Source organism: Eubalaena glacialis, chromosome 5, assembly GCF_028564815.1.
Source record: "Eubalaena glacialis isolate mEubGla1 chromosome 5, mEubGla1.1.hap2.+ XY, whole genome shotgun sequence".
In the NCBI taxonomy this organism is placed as follows: Eukaryota; Metazoa; Chordata; class Mammalia; order Artiodactyla; family Balaenidae; genus Eubalaena; species Eubalaena glacialis.
Window position 1 is genome coordinate 50,139,243 of NC_083720.1, and position 15,043 is coordinate 50,154,285.

A 15,043-nucleotide genomic window follows, 5' to 3' on the forward strand; every position below is an offset into this window, starting at 1 on the left:
TGTTGTCTATTCAGGGATTCCACAGATGCAGGTACATCAAGTTGACTGTGGAGATTTAATCCGCTGCTCCTGAGGCTGCTGGGAGAGATTTCCCTTTCTCTTCTTTGTTTGCACAGCTCCTGGGGTTCAGCTTTGGATTTGGCCCTGCCTCTGCGTGTAGGTCGCCTGAGGGCGTCTGTTCTTCGCTCAGACAGGACGGGGTTAAAGGCGCAGCTGCTCCGGGGACTCTCAGGCCGCGGGGGGAGGGAGGGGTATGGAGGCGGGGCAAGCCTGCGGCGGCAGAGGCCGGCGTGACGTTGCGCCGGCGTGACGTTGCGCCGGCGTGACGTTGCACCAGCGTGAGGCGCGCCGTGCATTCTCCCGGGGAAGTTGTGTCTGGATCACGGGACCCTGGCAGTGGCGGTGTGGATAGTGACCTGTGCTTGCACACAGGCTTCCTGGTGGCGGCAGCAGCAGCCTTAGCGTCTCATGCCTGTCTCTGGGTTCCTCGCTGATAGCTGCGGCTCGCGCCCATCTCTGGAGCTCCTTTAAGCGGCGCTCTTAATCCCCTCTCCTCGCGCACCAGGAAACAAAGAGGTAAGAAAAAGTCTCTTGCCTCTTTGGCAGCTCCAGACTTTTCCCCGGACTCCCTCTCGGCTAGCCGTGGCGCACTATCCCCCTTCAGGCTGTGTTCACGCAGCCAACCCCAGTCCTCTCCCTGGGATCCGACTTCCGAAGCCCGAGCCTCAGCTCCCAGCCACCGCCCGCCCTGGCGGGTGAGCAGACAAGCCTCTCGGGCTGGTGAGTGCTGGTTGGCACCGATCCTCTGTGCGGGAATCTCTCCGCTTTGCCCTCCACACCCCTGTTGCTGCACTCTCCTCCGTGGCTCCGAAGCTTCCCCCCTCCGCCACCCGCAGTCTCCACCCGCTAAGGGGCTTCCTAGTGTATGGAAACCTTTCCTCCTTCACAGCTCCCTCCCACTGGTGCGGGTCCCATCCCTATTCTTTGTCTCTGTTTTTTCTTTTGCCCTACCCAGGTACGTGGGGAGTTTCTTGCCTTTTGGGAGGTCTGAGGTCTTCTGCCAGTGTTCAGTAGGTGTTCTGTAGGAGTTGTTCCACATGTAGATGTATTTCTGATGTATTTGTGGGGAGGAAGGTGATCTCCGCGTCGTACTCTTCCGCCATCTTGAAGCCCCTCCGCCCTGTATTTTTAATGTTTATTTCACCAAACACATACACTTTAAATATCTTCCCTCATTTCCTTTGATAGTTAACCTCTTCTTTCTTCTTAGGATTAGGATAATTGGAGAGGGTAGGATTTCAACCTAGTTATACCTCATTCCAATCTTGTGTGTCTGTCATTACACAGTGTAGGATGAATTACTGCTGTCTTAGGGGAACTGAATTAGTAACTCTCCTCACTTTGATTTTTCCTAACTCCTCTTTTCACAGGCATTAAAAACAACAACTTAATTTTGGATCAATTTTAGATGTACAGAAAAGTTTCAGAGATAGTACAGAGTATTCCCGTGTATCCCTCTCCCAGTTTCCCCTGTTGTCAACATCCTGCATGACTACGGTCCACAGGCTGAGTGTCTGGCACAGTGGATGAGAAATTCCACATCAAGCATGTGACTGTGAAATTTCAGAAACAGAAGCTTGGGGAGCAGGGAGGGTGGGCTGGGGCACAAAACAGGTGACATATGAAAGACTAGGACTTGGATTGTCATCAGACTTCTCAGTCGCCACACTGGAAGCTAGAAAACCGTAAACCGATGCTTTCAAAATTCTGAATGAAAATTATTTCTATCATAAAATCCCATAGTAGCCAAACTACATATCAAGTGTGACATTAGAATAAAGAGAATTGCAGAACTACAGGGTTTCAAAAAACGTGCCTCCCATGCCCATTTTGTCAGAAAGTTATTCAATGATTTGTTTCTCTAAAAAGGGAAAGGAAAAAAAGAGGGAGAAAGCCCAGGAGACTGGTGAGGGAAGTTAAAGACTACATAGCTCTGTGGCTGCCTCAGAAACAAACAGTGCAGAGTGCAGCAAGCAAACAGAGGTGTTTAAACATGGATTCATAGTCCTGTCAGACTGTTCGGGGATAAGTTAGTGATAAGAATAGAGGAATTTAAATATAAAATCCAGACAGTTGATGAACCCTGGAGAAAATGAAAAGTTGCCTGTAAGCATGGTATACTACACAGCTCAGCTTTGAGCCATACGCAGTCAAATTCATGTAAATATCGAATATTTATTTAAACAGAAGAGGTAATCTAACCACATTGGGTGGATGGAGGAAGGGGAGAGAGAGAGAGCACACATGCTAGGATCTTCCACCCTTATATCCAGAAGCCAATAGTTACTATCTAAAATTGAAAAACAAATTAAGAGGCACCAATCTCAGCCTATTATTTGACAACATTGGAATAAATATCAGAAGAAACAGTTGAAAATGGTGACCTCTAGGGAGTGGGGATAAGGAATTGGGAGGAATTGGCCAAGGGAAAGTTCTAGTAGGATTATGTTACTTTTAAAAACAATGTCCATGTGTTTCATTAAAAGGGAAAAGATTAGATGAATGGGTGCCATGCCAAAGCAGGGACCTGGTCTGTCCCCAGGCTGGCCCAACTCTGTTAAAAATCGGGGAGTGTCTGGAGAACAGTATAAATGGTCCCCCTGAACCAAGTGTCTTGGCTTCAAATCAAGGCTGTGGCCAGTCAAGTGGGATGCTTTAATCAGGCTCCCTTCTTGTTTGCATACTCGTTTGCATTCTGAGACTTCGGTCAGGGTGAGAGTTCACTTACTGTTTGCACAGCTGCTGGACTCCCCTGCCTGAAGGGTGCCGCTCTGTTGCCTGAGTGTTCCGGTCGGCCGTCTTCTGAAAGCATGGATCTTCCTGCAGGATTTGGATGGGGGACAGTCACCTCAGCTTATCAAGTGGAAGGTAGGAGAAGCTTCTTCCCCTTCTCCAGAGCTGGGATGGCTTACTTCTCATGGATTCTATATGTCTGGGGAAGAAGGTCGGGTGAGGAGGCAAAAAGAAGAGAAGGAAAAGGGTTAAGAGCCCATAACTGCATAAATGAAACTATCCCTTTTCACATAGAAGAGACTTGCTTCCCATGTCCCTTTCCTTAGGCACAAGGGTGGTGGTGACGAGGGGCTGAAGACCCCGCTGCGGCTATAATTTTGGTCCGTTCCAGCTTATCTGAGACATCAGTGTACACTGGACCAGCTGCTTTCATCACTGGTTTCTTGAACACATTTCCCATAACCTCCCTAAAAATGATAACAATTTCTCCTATTGGTTAGAAAAATATTGACTAAATACCTTCAAGGAGTCCAAGAGACATCACTGAAGGATGTTCTTCAGTTGGGAGAGGTTCCCTGTTCTATTTCAAGGCACCCCCATTTCCTGGGTGGCTGAGAATTAACTGTGAGATGGCAAAGAGCACCCAGAATGGAGGTGGAGGTCTGAGTTCTGGTCTCCATCTTGCCAGGCATGAGCTTGTGCATCCGGTCTCCTCCTTGAGTCTCAGTTTCTTCCTATGTACAATAGGAAGATTAGATTAGCTTTTTCCTATATATATTTTCCACCTAAGGAATCAGGGATTGTTAATAGCTATCATGGGAAAATATTTATTTGGTCAAATAAATGTGGAAACCCAGGGATAAATAAAGCTAAGAGAATTTCTGGCAGCATTTTCCTAGAACTGCTGTAGCAAATGACCATAAACTGGGAGGCTTAAACACAGAAATGTATTCTCTCACACTTCGAGGGGGCCAGAACTAGCCGTCTGAAGATGTCATTAGCTAAGTTAAGGTAAGCTCATACTGGAGTAGAGTGGGGCTTTAATCCAATATGACTAGTGTCTGTATAAGAAGAGGGAAATTTGGACACAGAAACACATGTGGAGAATGTCATGTGACAATAGAGGCAGAGACTCAAGTGATGCAGCTGTAAACCAAAGAACGCCAAGGGCCGATGGCCACTCCCACAAGCCTGAAGAGTCAAGGAAGGGTTCTACCAAGAGTCTCAGAGGGAATATGACCCCACTGAAACCTTGATTTTGGACTTCTGGCTCTAGAAATGAGAGAGATTAAATTTCTGTTGTTCAGGCCACCCGTTTTGTGGTACTTTATTATGGCAGCCCTAGAAAACAAATACATCAACAAAAACAAGTAAATTAATAAAAGATATAATTACTGCTTATGGTAAGTGCTAGGGTGATAACAGGTTTTGATTTAGGAGGATCTCTGTGAATTACTGTCATTTAATCTAAAACTTTAAGGACGAGAAGGAGGGAGCCATTTGAAGGTCGTGAAGGTTTTTCTAGACAGAGTGCAGGTTGATCCTGGCGTAATCCATGCTGCTTATGATGCTTATGATTCCCAGCTTCAGTTGCCATTTCCCAGACCTCCAGAAATGAGAATGAGGAATCTCTGCTATGATAATTGCAACAACTGCCATGTAGAAGACATCTTCCATGGGAACTATGTATGTTATGACACATATATGCTCTGTGATACAAAGCACTTTCAAAAGAATGTCTGGGAACGTCCAGGTTAATAGGGATTCCACGTCACTTTTTTCTCTCTCTATAGTATCTTCTGCATTTTTTCCCAGATAAATTTTACTTGGTCAGGGTGGGTGACTTGATGAAGCTGGCCTTCTAGTAGTGAAAATGAGAGACAGGGCGTTGGCTAGTTTCCTTCTCAGAAGAGAGGTCAGACAGAACTGAGAGGGGATTGCAGTGCACAGAATCAGGTTCTAGAAGGTGCACAGCATGGAAACTAGGAAGTTGGGTTCTGGAGCCAGACTTGCTAGACTGGGGGTCCATCTCTACCTTTTTCTAACTCTGTATGACTTTGAGCAATTTACTCAACTTCTCTGTGCCTCCTTGTCGGTAAGATGGGGGTGATTATGGTATCTACTTTATAGTGCTTCTGTGAGGTTTAAATAAGATGACGTGTGTTAAATGCTTGATGCTCAGTAAGTGCTGAATGCATCGTATTTATATCTAGGTGGGGGAGGGTCGCAAACGGGCTACTGAGAATGAATTACTTTAGAACTCTGCAGTGAACTTGGCTGAAGCACACAGTCAGTTATACAAGACAACACAGTGGGTTTCACTTCCCAGCTCCCAGATCCTGCTCACTCAGCCCCGGGGATAAGATTACTGGTCCTTTCTGAGCTCCTCTCTTCACAGGGTCTCCACATTGCTATACCTCTTCTGTCTGCACTGGGCTTGCTGCTGCCTTATTGTAAGGTCTTTATTTGTTGTCCCTAACCTGCTATTGTGCTGTTAACTCTCTAACAACAGCTTTCAGAAGGGAAATTGATCTTCCCTTCTCTTTTTGTCAATGCACAGATGCTTTTTATATGTTTCCTTGGTTTTCTTACCTATCCTTTTGTGCTGGGTTTGAATCCTAGCTCAAGCACTTACTAGCTGAATGACTTTGGGCAAATAACTTATTTAAGTCTCAGGTTCCTTATTTGTAAAACTAGGAAAACAGTCATGCCCACTCTGTAAGTTTGTTCTGGGGATTAAAGAGGTCAGCATATATAACCGGAGCACAAGAGTGCCTGGGCCATAATATCCATGAAATAACAATAACAACAGCACTACTGCTAATACTACTAGTGATAATAATAATGATGATGATGTTATTCTTTCTCCTGGCTGGATTCTCTCCCACTCTGTACTGATAGGAGAGCTACATCATCTGCTCCATTTCCTGGGAATGGTCCTTTCTTCTTTGGACCACAAGTAAGAATATACTCCCTTCTTGCTCATTCTTGTCCTGATCTTCCAGCAGCGGCTGGGAAAGTTACTGTTTAGCTACCCCTTCCACCACTGCGAGGATTACATATGCAGGACGTCAACATGTGGCTTTGTCAAATCAATGTGGCCCGGAATTTAAAAGCTGAAGTGACCTTGTCGCTTTTTGATTTTGAGAATCTTTGCACTTTTGAGCTTCCCTGGCCTCTGAAAGTCTACAGAGCCTTTGGAAGTCAGGGACGCTCAGCAGAACTGAGGATTGAGCATGAATTGTATTTATACAGAAAAAATCTATCTCGGTGATTTGTTATAAAACATCACTATGTATCTTTTTCCAGAGGTTTTCAAAACACATTGTCTGTGTTAGTATCTTTGTTTTCAGACATCCTCTCTGGAGCCCGGAGATATAGCTATAATACTCCACCCCCTCCCCACTCCCCTACAGACCCACGCCCACTCCCACACAGAAATAGAGATATTTGGGCCCTGTTACTTTTAATCAAAGTCACTGTCAAGGTCTTTGCAGGTAGAGTGACCAGAAAGTAGGACAGGCCTTCCGGTCACTGGGCCTCCTAATATACTGACTACTTGCTTGCATATTTCACCAGACCCATGGCTCTTCCTTCTTCCTGTCCATGTCTCTTGGGCCTTCATGCTGGCCTCTTCCCTGACTATGGTTTTTAAGAAGAGTTTAATGTAATGTTTATTACATCAGAGTTGGCTGTGTAGTGCCTTTTGGAGGAAAGCGCCATATAAATCTAATAAATAAATAATAAACAAGTGATATAAGCAGGAGGAAAATTATGTGTTTTACGTGAGCTGTGAAGAATATTGTAAAACCTGTAAAAATGTATTTGTTAGATGAAGAGGCAGGGAAGAAACTGCAGATGATCATCATTCGTACAGGAGTGAGTTTCACGCAATATTTTAAAGTACAGAAAAATTCCCATGATTTTTAACCCTGTGTGAAACTGACTCTGCCTATGCTTTTGGCTGCAGGGAATGTGAGGCCCAAAACAGCAGGTAGCTCAGTGGCATTTTGTTTACTTCCTCAGTAGGCCACGGAGGGGCTATGAAAATAACATTTAGGACCTGATTCTACAGCTCTTATGAGCTTGTACCTAACAGTGATTTCACGGAGGATCTCTTAAGGGGTGAATGTGCTCTGCAAAATCCCGTGAATCATAAGCAAAGTCCAAACTACTCCGTTAAGGCCTCCTGATGTGATCTGAGTTTGTGGGTTTCTTTTTTTTTTGTCTTTTATTTTTTATAAATTTAATTTAATTAATTTTTTATACAGCAGGTTCTTATTAGTTATCTATTTTATACATATTAGTGTATATATGTCAATCCGAATCTCCCAATTCATTCCCCCCCTTCCCCCCTTGGTGTCCATACATTTGTTCTCTACATCTGTGTCTCTATTCCTGCCTTGCAAACTGGTTCATCTGTACCATTTTTCTAGATTCCACAAATATTTGTTAATATGCAGTATTTGTTTTTCCCTTTCTGACTTACTTCACTCTGTATGACTGTCTCTAGGTCCATCCACATCTCTACAAATTACCCAGTTTCGTTCCTTTTTATGGCTGAGTAATACTCCATTGTATATATGTACCACATCTTCTTTATCCATTCATCTGTTGATGGACACTTAGGTTGCTTCCATGACCTGGCTATTGTAAATAGAACTGCAATGAACATTGGGATATATGTGCCTTTTTGAATTACAGTTTTCTCAGGGTATATGCCCAGTAGTGGGATTGCTGGGTCATATGATAATTCTATTTTTAGTTTTTTAAGGAACCTCCAGACTGTTCTCCATAGTGACTGTATCAATTTACATTCCCACCAACAGTGCAAGAGGGTTCCTTTTGCTCCACACCCTCTCAGCACTTATTGTTTGTAGATTTTTTGATGATGCCCATTCTAACAGGTGTGAGGTGATACCTCATTGTAGTTTTGATTTGTGTTTCTCTAATAAGTAGTGATGTTGAGCAGCTTTTCATGTGCCCCTTGGCCATCTGTATGTCTTCTTTGGAGAAATGTCTGTTTAGGTCTTCTGCCCATTTTTTGATTGGGTTGTTTGTTTTTTTAATATTGAGTGGCATGAACTGTTTATATATTTTGGAGATTAATCTTTAGTCCGTTGATTCGTTTGCAGATATTTTCTCCCATTCTGGGGGTTGTCTTTTCATCTTGGTTATAGTTTCTTTTGCTGTGCAAAACCTTTTAAGTTTCATTAGGTCCCCTCTGTTTATTTTTGTTTTTATTTCCATTACTCTAGGAGGTGGGTCAAAAAAGATCTTGCTGTGATTTATGTCAAAGAGTGTTCTTCCTATGTTTTCCTCTAAGAGTTTTATAGTGTCTGGTCTTACATTTAGGTCTTTAATCCATTTTGAATTTATTTTTGTGTATGGTGTTAAGGAGTGTTCTAATTTCATTCTTTTACATGTAACTGTCCAGTTTTCCCAGCACCACTTATTGAAGAGACTGTCTTTTCTCCATTGTATATCCTTGCCTCGTTTGTCATAGATTAGTTGACCATAGGTGCGTGAGTTTATCTCTGGGCTTTTTTAACCGGTTCCATTGATCAGTATGTCTGTTTTTGTGCCAGTACCATATTGTCTTAATTACTGTACCTTCGTGGTATATTCTGAAGTCAGGGAGTCTGATTCCTCCACCTCCATTTTTTTCCATCAAGGTTGCTTTGGCTATTTGGGGTCTTTTGTGTCTCCATACAAATTCTAAGATTTTTTGTTCTAGTTCTATAAAAAATGCCATTGGTAATTTGATAGGACTTGCATTCTGTAGATTGCAAGCAATCTATAGATTGCTTTGGGTATAGTCATTTTCAGAATATTGATTCTTCCAGTCCTAGAACATGGTATATCTCTGCATCTGTTTGTGTCATCTTTGATTTCTTTCATCAGTGTCTTATGATTTTCTGAGTACAGGTCTTTTACCTCCTTAGGTGGGTTTATTTCTAGGTATCTTATTCTTTTTGTTGCAATGGTGAATGGGATTGTTTCCTTAATTTCTCTTTCTGATCTTTCATTGTTAGTGTATAGGAATGCAAGAGATTTGGGGGCATTAACTTTGTATCCTGTAAATTTACCAAATTCATTGATTAGGTCTAGTAGTTTTCTGGTGGCATCTTTAGGATTCTCTATTTATAGTATCATGTCATCTGCAAAGAGTGACAGTTATACTTCTTCTTTTCCAATTTGGCTTCCTTTTATTTCTTTTTCTTCTCTGATTGCCATGGCTAGGACTTCCAAAACTAGGTTAAATAATAGTGGTGAGAGTGGACACCCTTGTCTTGTTCCTGATCTTAGAGGAAATGATTTCAGTTTTTCACCATTGAGAATGATGTTTGCTGTGGGTTTGTCATATATGGCCTTTATTATGTTGAGGTAGGTTCCCTCTATGCCCACTTTCTGGAGAGTTTTTATCATAAATGGGTGTTGAATTTTGTCAAAAGCTTTTTCTGCATCTATTGAGATGATCATGTAGTTTTTATTCTTCAATTTGTTAATGTGGTGTATCACATTGATTGATTTGCAGATATTGAAGAATCTTTGCATCCCTGGGATAAATCCAACTTGATCATGGTGTATGATCCTTTTAATGTGTTGTTGGATTCTGTTTGCTAGTATTCTGTTGAGGATTTTTGCATCTGTATTCATCAGTGACATTGGTCGGTAATTTTCTTTTTTTGTAGTATCTCTGTCTGATTTTGGTATCAGGGTGATGGTGGCTTCATAGAATGAGTTTGGGAGTGTTCCTTCCTCTGCAATTTTTTGGAGGAGTTTGAGAAGGATGGGTGTTAGCTCTTCTCTAAATGTTTGATAGAATTCATCTGTGAAGCCATCTGGTCCTGGACTTTTGTTTGTTGGAAGATTTGTAATCACAGTTTCAATTTCATTACCTGTAATTTGTCTGTTCATATTTTCTGTTTCTTCCTGGTTCAGTCTTGGAAGGTTATACCTTTCTAACAATTTGTTCCAGGTTGTCCATTTTATTGGCATAGAGTTGCTTATAGTAGTCTCTTAGGATGCTTTGCATTTCTGCAGTGTCCATTGTAATCTCCTTTTTCATGTCTCATTTTATTGATTTGAGTCCTCTCCCTCTTTTTCTTGATGAGTCTGGCTAAAGGTTTATCAATTTTGTTATCTTCTCAAAGAACCAGCTTTTAGTTTTATTGATCTTTGCTACTGTTTTCTTTCTTTCTATTTCATTTATTTCTGCTCTGATCTCTATGATTTCTTTCCTTCTACTAACTTTGGGTTTTGTATTTTCTTCTTTCTCTAGTTCCTTTAGGTGTAAGGTTGGATAGTTTTTTTTTTTTTTTAATATCTTTATAGGAGTATAATTGCTTTACATTGTTGTGTTAGCTTCTGCTGTATAACAAAGTGAATCAGCTATACATATACATATATCTGCATATCCCCTCCCATTTGCATCTCCCTCCCATCCTCCCTATCCCACCCTTCTAGGTGGTCACAAAGCACTGAGCTGATGTCCCTGTGCTATACGTCTGCTTCCCACTAGCTATCTATTTTATATTTGGTAGTGTATATATGTCCATGCCACTCTCTCACTTCATCCCAGCTTACCCTGTCCCCTCCCCGTGTCCTCAGATCCATTCTCCACGTCTGTGTCTTTATTCCTGTCCTGCACCTAGGTTCATAAGATCCTTTTTTTTTTTCTTTTAGATTCCATATATATGTCTTAGCATATTGTATTTGTTTTTCTCTTTCTGACTTACTTCACTCTGTATGACAGACTCTAGGTCCATCCACCTCACTACAAACAACTCAATTTTGTTTTTTTTTAGGCTAAGTAATATTCCATTGTATATATGGGCCACATCTTTATCCATTCATCTGTCGATGGACACTTAGGTTGCTTCCATGTCCTGGCTATTGTAAATAGTGCTGCAATGAACATTGTGGTACATGACTCTTTTTGAATTATGGTTTTCTCAGGGTATATGCCCAGTAGTGGGATTGCTGGGTTGTATAGTAGTTCTATTTTTAGGTTTTTAAGGAAACTCCATACTGTTCTCTATAGTGACTGTATCAATTTACATTCCCACCAACAGTGCAAGAGGGTTCCCTTTTCTCCACACCCTCTCCAGCATTTATTGTTTGTAGATTTTTTGATGATGGCCATTCTGACTGGTGTGAGGTGATTCCTCATTGTAGTTTTGATTTGCATTTATCTAATGATTAGTGATGTTGAGCATCCTTTCATGTGTTTGTTGGCAATCTGTATATGTTCTTTGGAGAAATGTCTATTTAGGTCTTCTGCCCATTTTTGGATTGGGTTGTTTGTTTTTTGGATATTGAGCTGCATGAGCTGCTTGTAAATTTTGGAGATAAATCCTTTGTCAGTTGCTTCATTTGCAAATGTTTTCTCCCATTCTGAAGGTTGTCTTTTTGACTTGTTTATGGTTTCCTATGCTGTGCAAAAGCTTTTAAGTTTCATTAGGTCCCACTTGTTTATTTTTGTTTTTATTTCCATTTCTCTAGGAGCTGGGTCAAAAAGGATCTTGTTGTGATTCATGTCACAGAGTGTTCTGCCTATGTTTTCCTCTAACAGTTTTATAGTGTCTACCCTACATTTAGGTTTTTAATTCATTTGGAGTTTATTTTTGTGAATGGTGTTAGGGAGTGTTCTAATTTCATTCTTTTACATGTAGCTGTCCAGTATTCCCAGCACCACTTATTGAAGAGGCTGTCTTTTCTCCATTGTATATTCTTGCCTCCTTTTTCAAAGATAAGGTGACCATATGTGCATGGGTTTTTCTCTGGGCTTTCTATCCTGTTCCACTGATCTATATTTCTGTTTTTGTGCCAGTACCGTTACTGTAGCTCTGTAGTGTAATCTGAAGTTAGGAGCCTGATTCCTCCAACTTCGTTTTTCTTTCTCAATATTGCTTTGGGGTCTTTTGTGTTTCCATACAAATTGTAAAATTTTTTGTTCTAGTTCTGTGAAAAAATGCCATTGGTAGTTTGATAGGGATTGCATTGAATGTGTAGATTGTTTTGGATGGTATAGTCATTTTCACAATGTTGATTCTTCCAATCTAAGAACATGGTATATCTCTCCATCTGTTTGTTTCATCTTTAATTTCTTTCATCAGTGTTTTATAGTTTCTGCATACAGGTCTTTTTTCTCCTTAGGTAGGTTTATTCCTATGTATTTTAGTCTTTTTTTTTGCAGTGATAAATGTAGTGTTTCTTTAATTTCTGTTTCAGATTTTTCATCATTAGTGTATAGGAATGCAAGAGATTTCTGTGCCTTAACTTTGTATCTTGCTACTTTACCAAATTCATTGATCAGCTCTAGTAGTTTTCTGCTAGCATCTTTAGGATTCTCTATGTAGAGTATCATGTCATCTGCGAACAGTCACAGTTTTACTTCTTTTTCTGATTTGATGATTCCTTTTATTTCTTTTTCTTCTCCTGTTTCTGTGGCTAAAACTTCCAAAACTATGTTGAATAATACTGGTGAGAGTGGGCAACCCTGTGTTGTTCCTGATCTTAGTGGAAATGTTTTCAGTTTTTCACCATTGAGAATGATGCTGGCTGTGGGTTTGTCATATATGGCCTTTTTATGTTGAGGTAAATTCCCTCTATGCCCACTTTCTGGAGAGTTTTTATCATAAATGGGTGCTGAATTTTGTCAAAAGCTTTTTCTACATGTACTGAGATTATCATATGGTTTTTATCCTTGAATTTGTTAATGTCATGTATCACATTGATTGATTTGCGTATATTGAAGAATCCTTGCATTCCTGGGATAAACCCCACTTGATCATGGTGTATGATCTTTTTTATGTACTGCTGGATTCTGTTTGCTAGTATTTTGTTGAGGATTTTTACATCTATGTTCATCAGTGATATTGGCCTGTAGTTTTCTTTTTTTGTGACATCTTTGTCTGGTTTTGGTATCAGGGTGATGGTGGCCTCGTAGAATGAGTTTGGGAGTGTTCCTCCCTCTGCTATATTTTGGAAGAGTTCGAGAAGGAATGGTGTTAGCTCTTCGCTAAATGTTTGATAGATTTGGCTGGGGAATCCATTTGCCCTAGGACTTTTATTTGTTGGAAGATTTTTAACCATGGTTTCAATTTCAGTGATTGTGATTGGTCTTTTCATATTTTCTGTTTCTTCCTGGTTCAGTCTTGGAAGGCTGTGCTTTTCTAATAATTTGTCCATTTCTTCCAGGTTGTCCATTTTATTGGCATATAGTTGCAAATAGTTGCTTATCTCTCATGATCCTTTGTGGTTCTGAATTGTCAGTTTTTACTTCTCCTTTTTCATTTCTATATCTGTTTATTTGAGTCTTCTCCCTTTTTTTCTTGATGAGTCTGGCTAATGGTTTATCAATTTTCTTTATCTTCTAAAGAACCAGCTTTTAGTTTTACTGATCTTTGCTCTCGTTTCCTTCATTTCTTTTTCATTTATTTCTGATCTGATCTTTATGATTTCTTTCCTTCTGCTAACTTTGGGGTTTTTTAATTCTTCTTTCTCTAATTGCTTTAGGTGTAAGGTTAAGTTGTTCATATGAGATTTTTCTTATATCTTGAGGTAGGATTGTATTGCTATATACTTCCCTCTTAGAACTGCTTTTGCGGCATCCCATAGTTTTTGGGTTGTCATGTTTTCATTGTCATTTGTTTCTAGGTATTTTTTTAACTTCCTCTTTTATTTCTTCAGTGATCTCTTGGTTATTTAGTAAGGTATTGTTTAGCCTCCATGTGTTTGTGTTTTTTACGTTTTTCCCCCTGTAATTGATTTCTAATCTCATAGCCTTGTGGTTGGAAAAGATGCTTGATATGATTTCAATTTTCTTAAATTTACCAAGGTTTGATTTTTGACTCAAGATGTGATCTGTCCTGGAGAATGTTCCCTGTGCACTTGAGAAGAAAGTGTAATCTGCTGTTTTTGGATGGAATGTCCTATAAATATCAATTAAATCTATCTGGTCTATTATGTTATTTAAAGCTTGTGTTTCATTATTAATTTTCCGTCTGGATGATCTGTCCATTGGTATAAGTGAGGTGTTAAAGTCCCCACTATTATTGTGTTACTGGCGATTTCCTGTTTTATAGCTGTTAGCATTTGCCCTATGTATTGAGGTGTTCCTATGTTGGGTGCATATATATTTATAATTGTTATATCTTCTTCTTAGATTGATCCCTTGATCATTATGTAGTGTTCTTCCTTGTGTCTTGTAACATTCTTTATTTTAAAGTCTATTTTATCTGATATGAGAATTGCTACTCCAGCTTTCTTTTGATTTCCATTTGCATGGAATATCTTTTTCCATCCCCTCACTTCCAGTCTGTATGTGTCCCTAGGTCTGAAGTGAGTCTCTTGTAGACAGCATATATATGGGTCTTGTTTTTGTATCCATTCAGCAAGCTTTTGTCTTTTGGTTGGAGCATTTAATTCATTCACATTTAAGGTAATTATCGATATGTATGTTCCTATTACCATTTTCTTAATTGTTTTGGGTTTGTTTTTGTAGTTCCTTTTCTCCTCTTGTGTTTCCCACTTAGAGAAGTTCCTTTTCCATTTGTTGTAGAGCTGGTTTGGTGGTGCTGAATTCTCTTAGCTTTTGCTTGTCTGTAAACCTTTTTATTTCTCTGTCAAATCTGAATGAGATTCTTGCAGGGTAGAGTAATCTTGGTTGTAGGTTTTTCCCTTTCATCACTTTAAATATGTCCTGCCACTCCCTTCTGGCTTGTAGAGTTTCTGCTGAGAAATCAGCTGTTAACCTTATGGGAGTTCCCCTGTGTGTTATTTGTCATTTTTCCCCTGTTGCTTTTAATAATTTTTCTTTGTTTTTAATTTTTGTCAATTTGATTACTATTTGTCTTGGTGTGTTTCTCCTTGGGTTTATTCTGCCTGGGACTCTGCGCTTCCTGGACTTGGATGGCTATTTCCTTTCCCATGTGAGGGAAGTTTTTGACTATATTCTCTTTGAATATTTTCTTGTGTCCCCTCTCTCTCTCTTCTACTTCTTTGACCACCCCCCCCACCCCCGCAATAATGCGAATGTTGGTGCATTTAATGTTGTCCCAGAGGTCTCTTAGGCTGTCTTCATTTCTTTTCATTTTTTTTTCTTTAATCTGTTCCATGGCTGTGAATTCCACCATTCTGTCTTCCAGGTCATTTATGTGTTCTTCTGCCTCAGTAATTCTGCTATTGATTCCTTCAAGGGCATTTTTCATTTCAGTCATTGTATTTTTCATCTCTGTTTGTT

The 15,043-nt window shown here is 40.2% G+C and overlaps 1 protein-coding gene across 1 annotated transcript in view; it reads left to right on the plus strand.

Moving 5' to 3' along the window:
* Nucleotides 1-2,863: 2,863 nt before the first annotated feature.
* The window catches only part of LOC133092055 (cytosolic beta-glucosidase-like), a 138,165-nt gene continuing 125,985 nt past the window's right edge, over nt 2,864-15,043 (plus strand). Inside the window, 1 exon segment of the mRNA XM_061191282.1 lies at nt 2,864-2,928. Within this exon segment, the coding sequence (XP_061047265.1) occupies nt 2,871-2,928 (58 nt within the window). The 5' untranslated portion in view covers nt 2,864-2,870.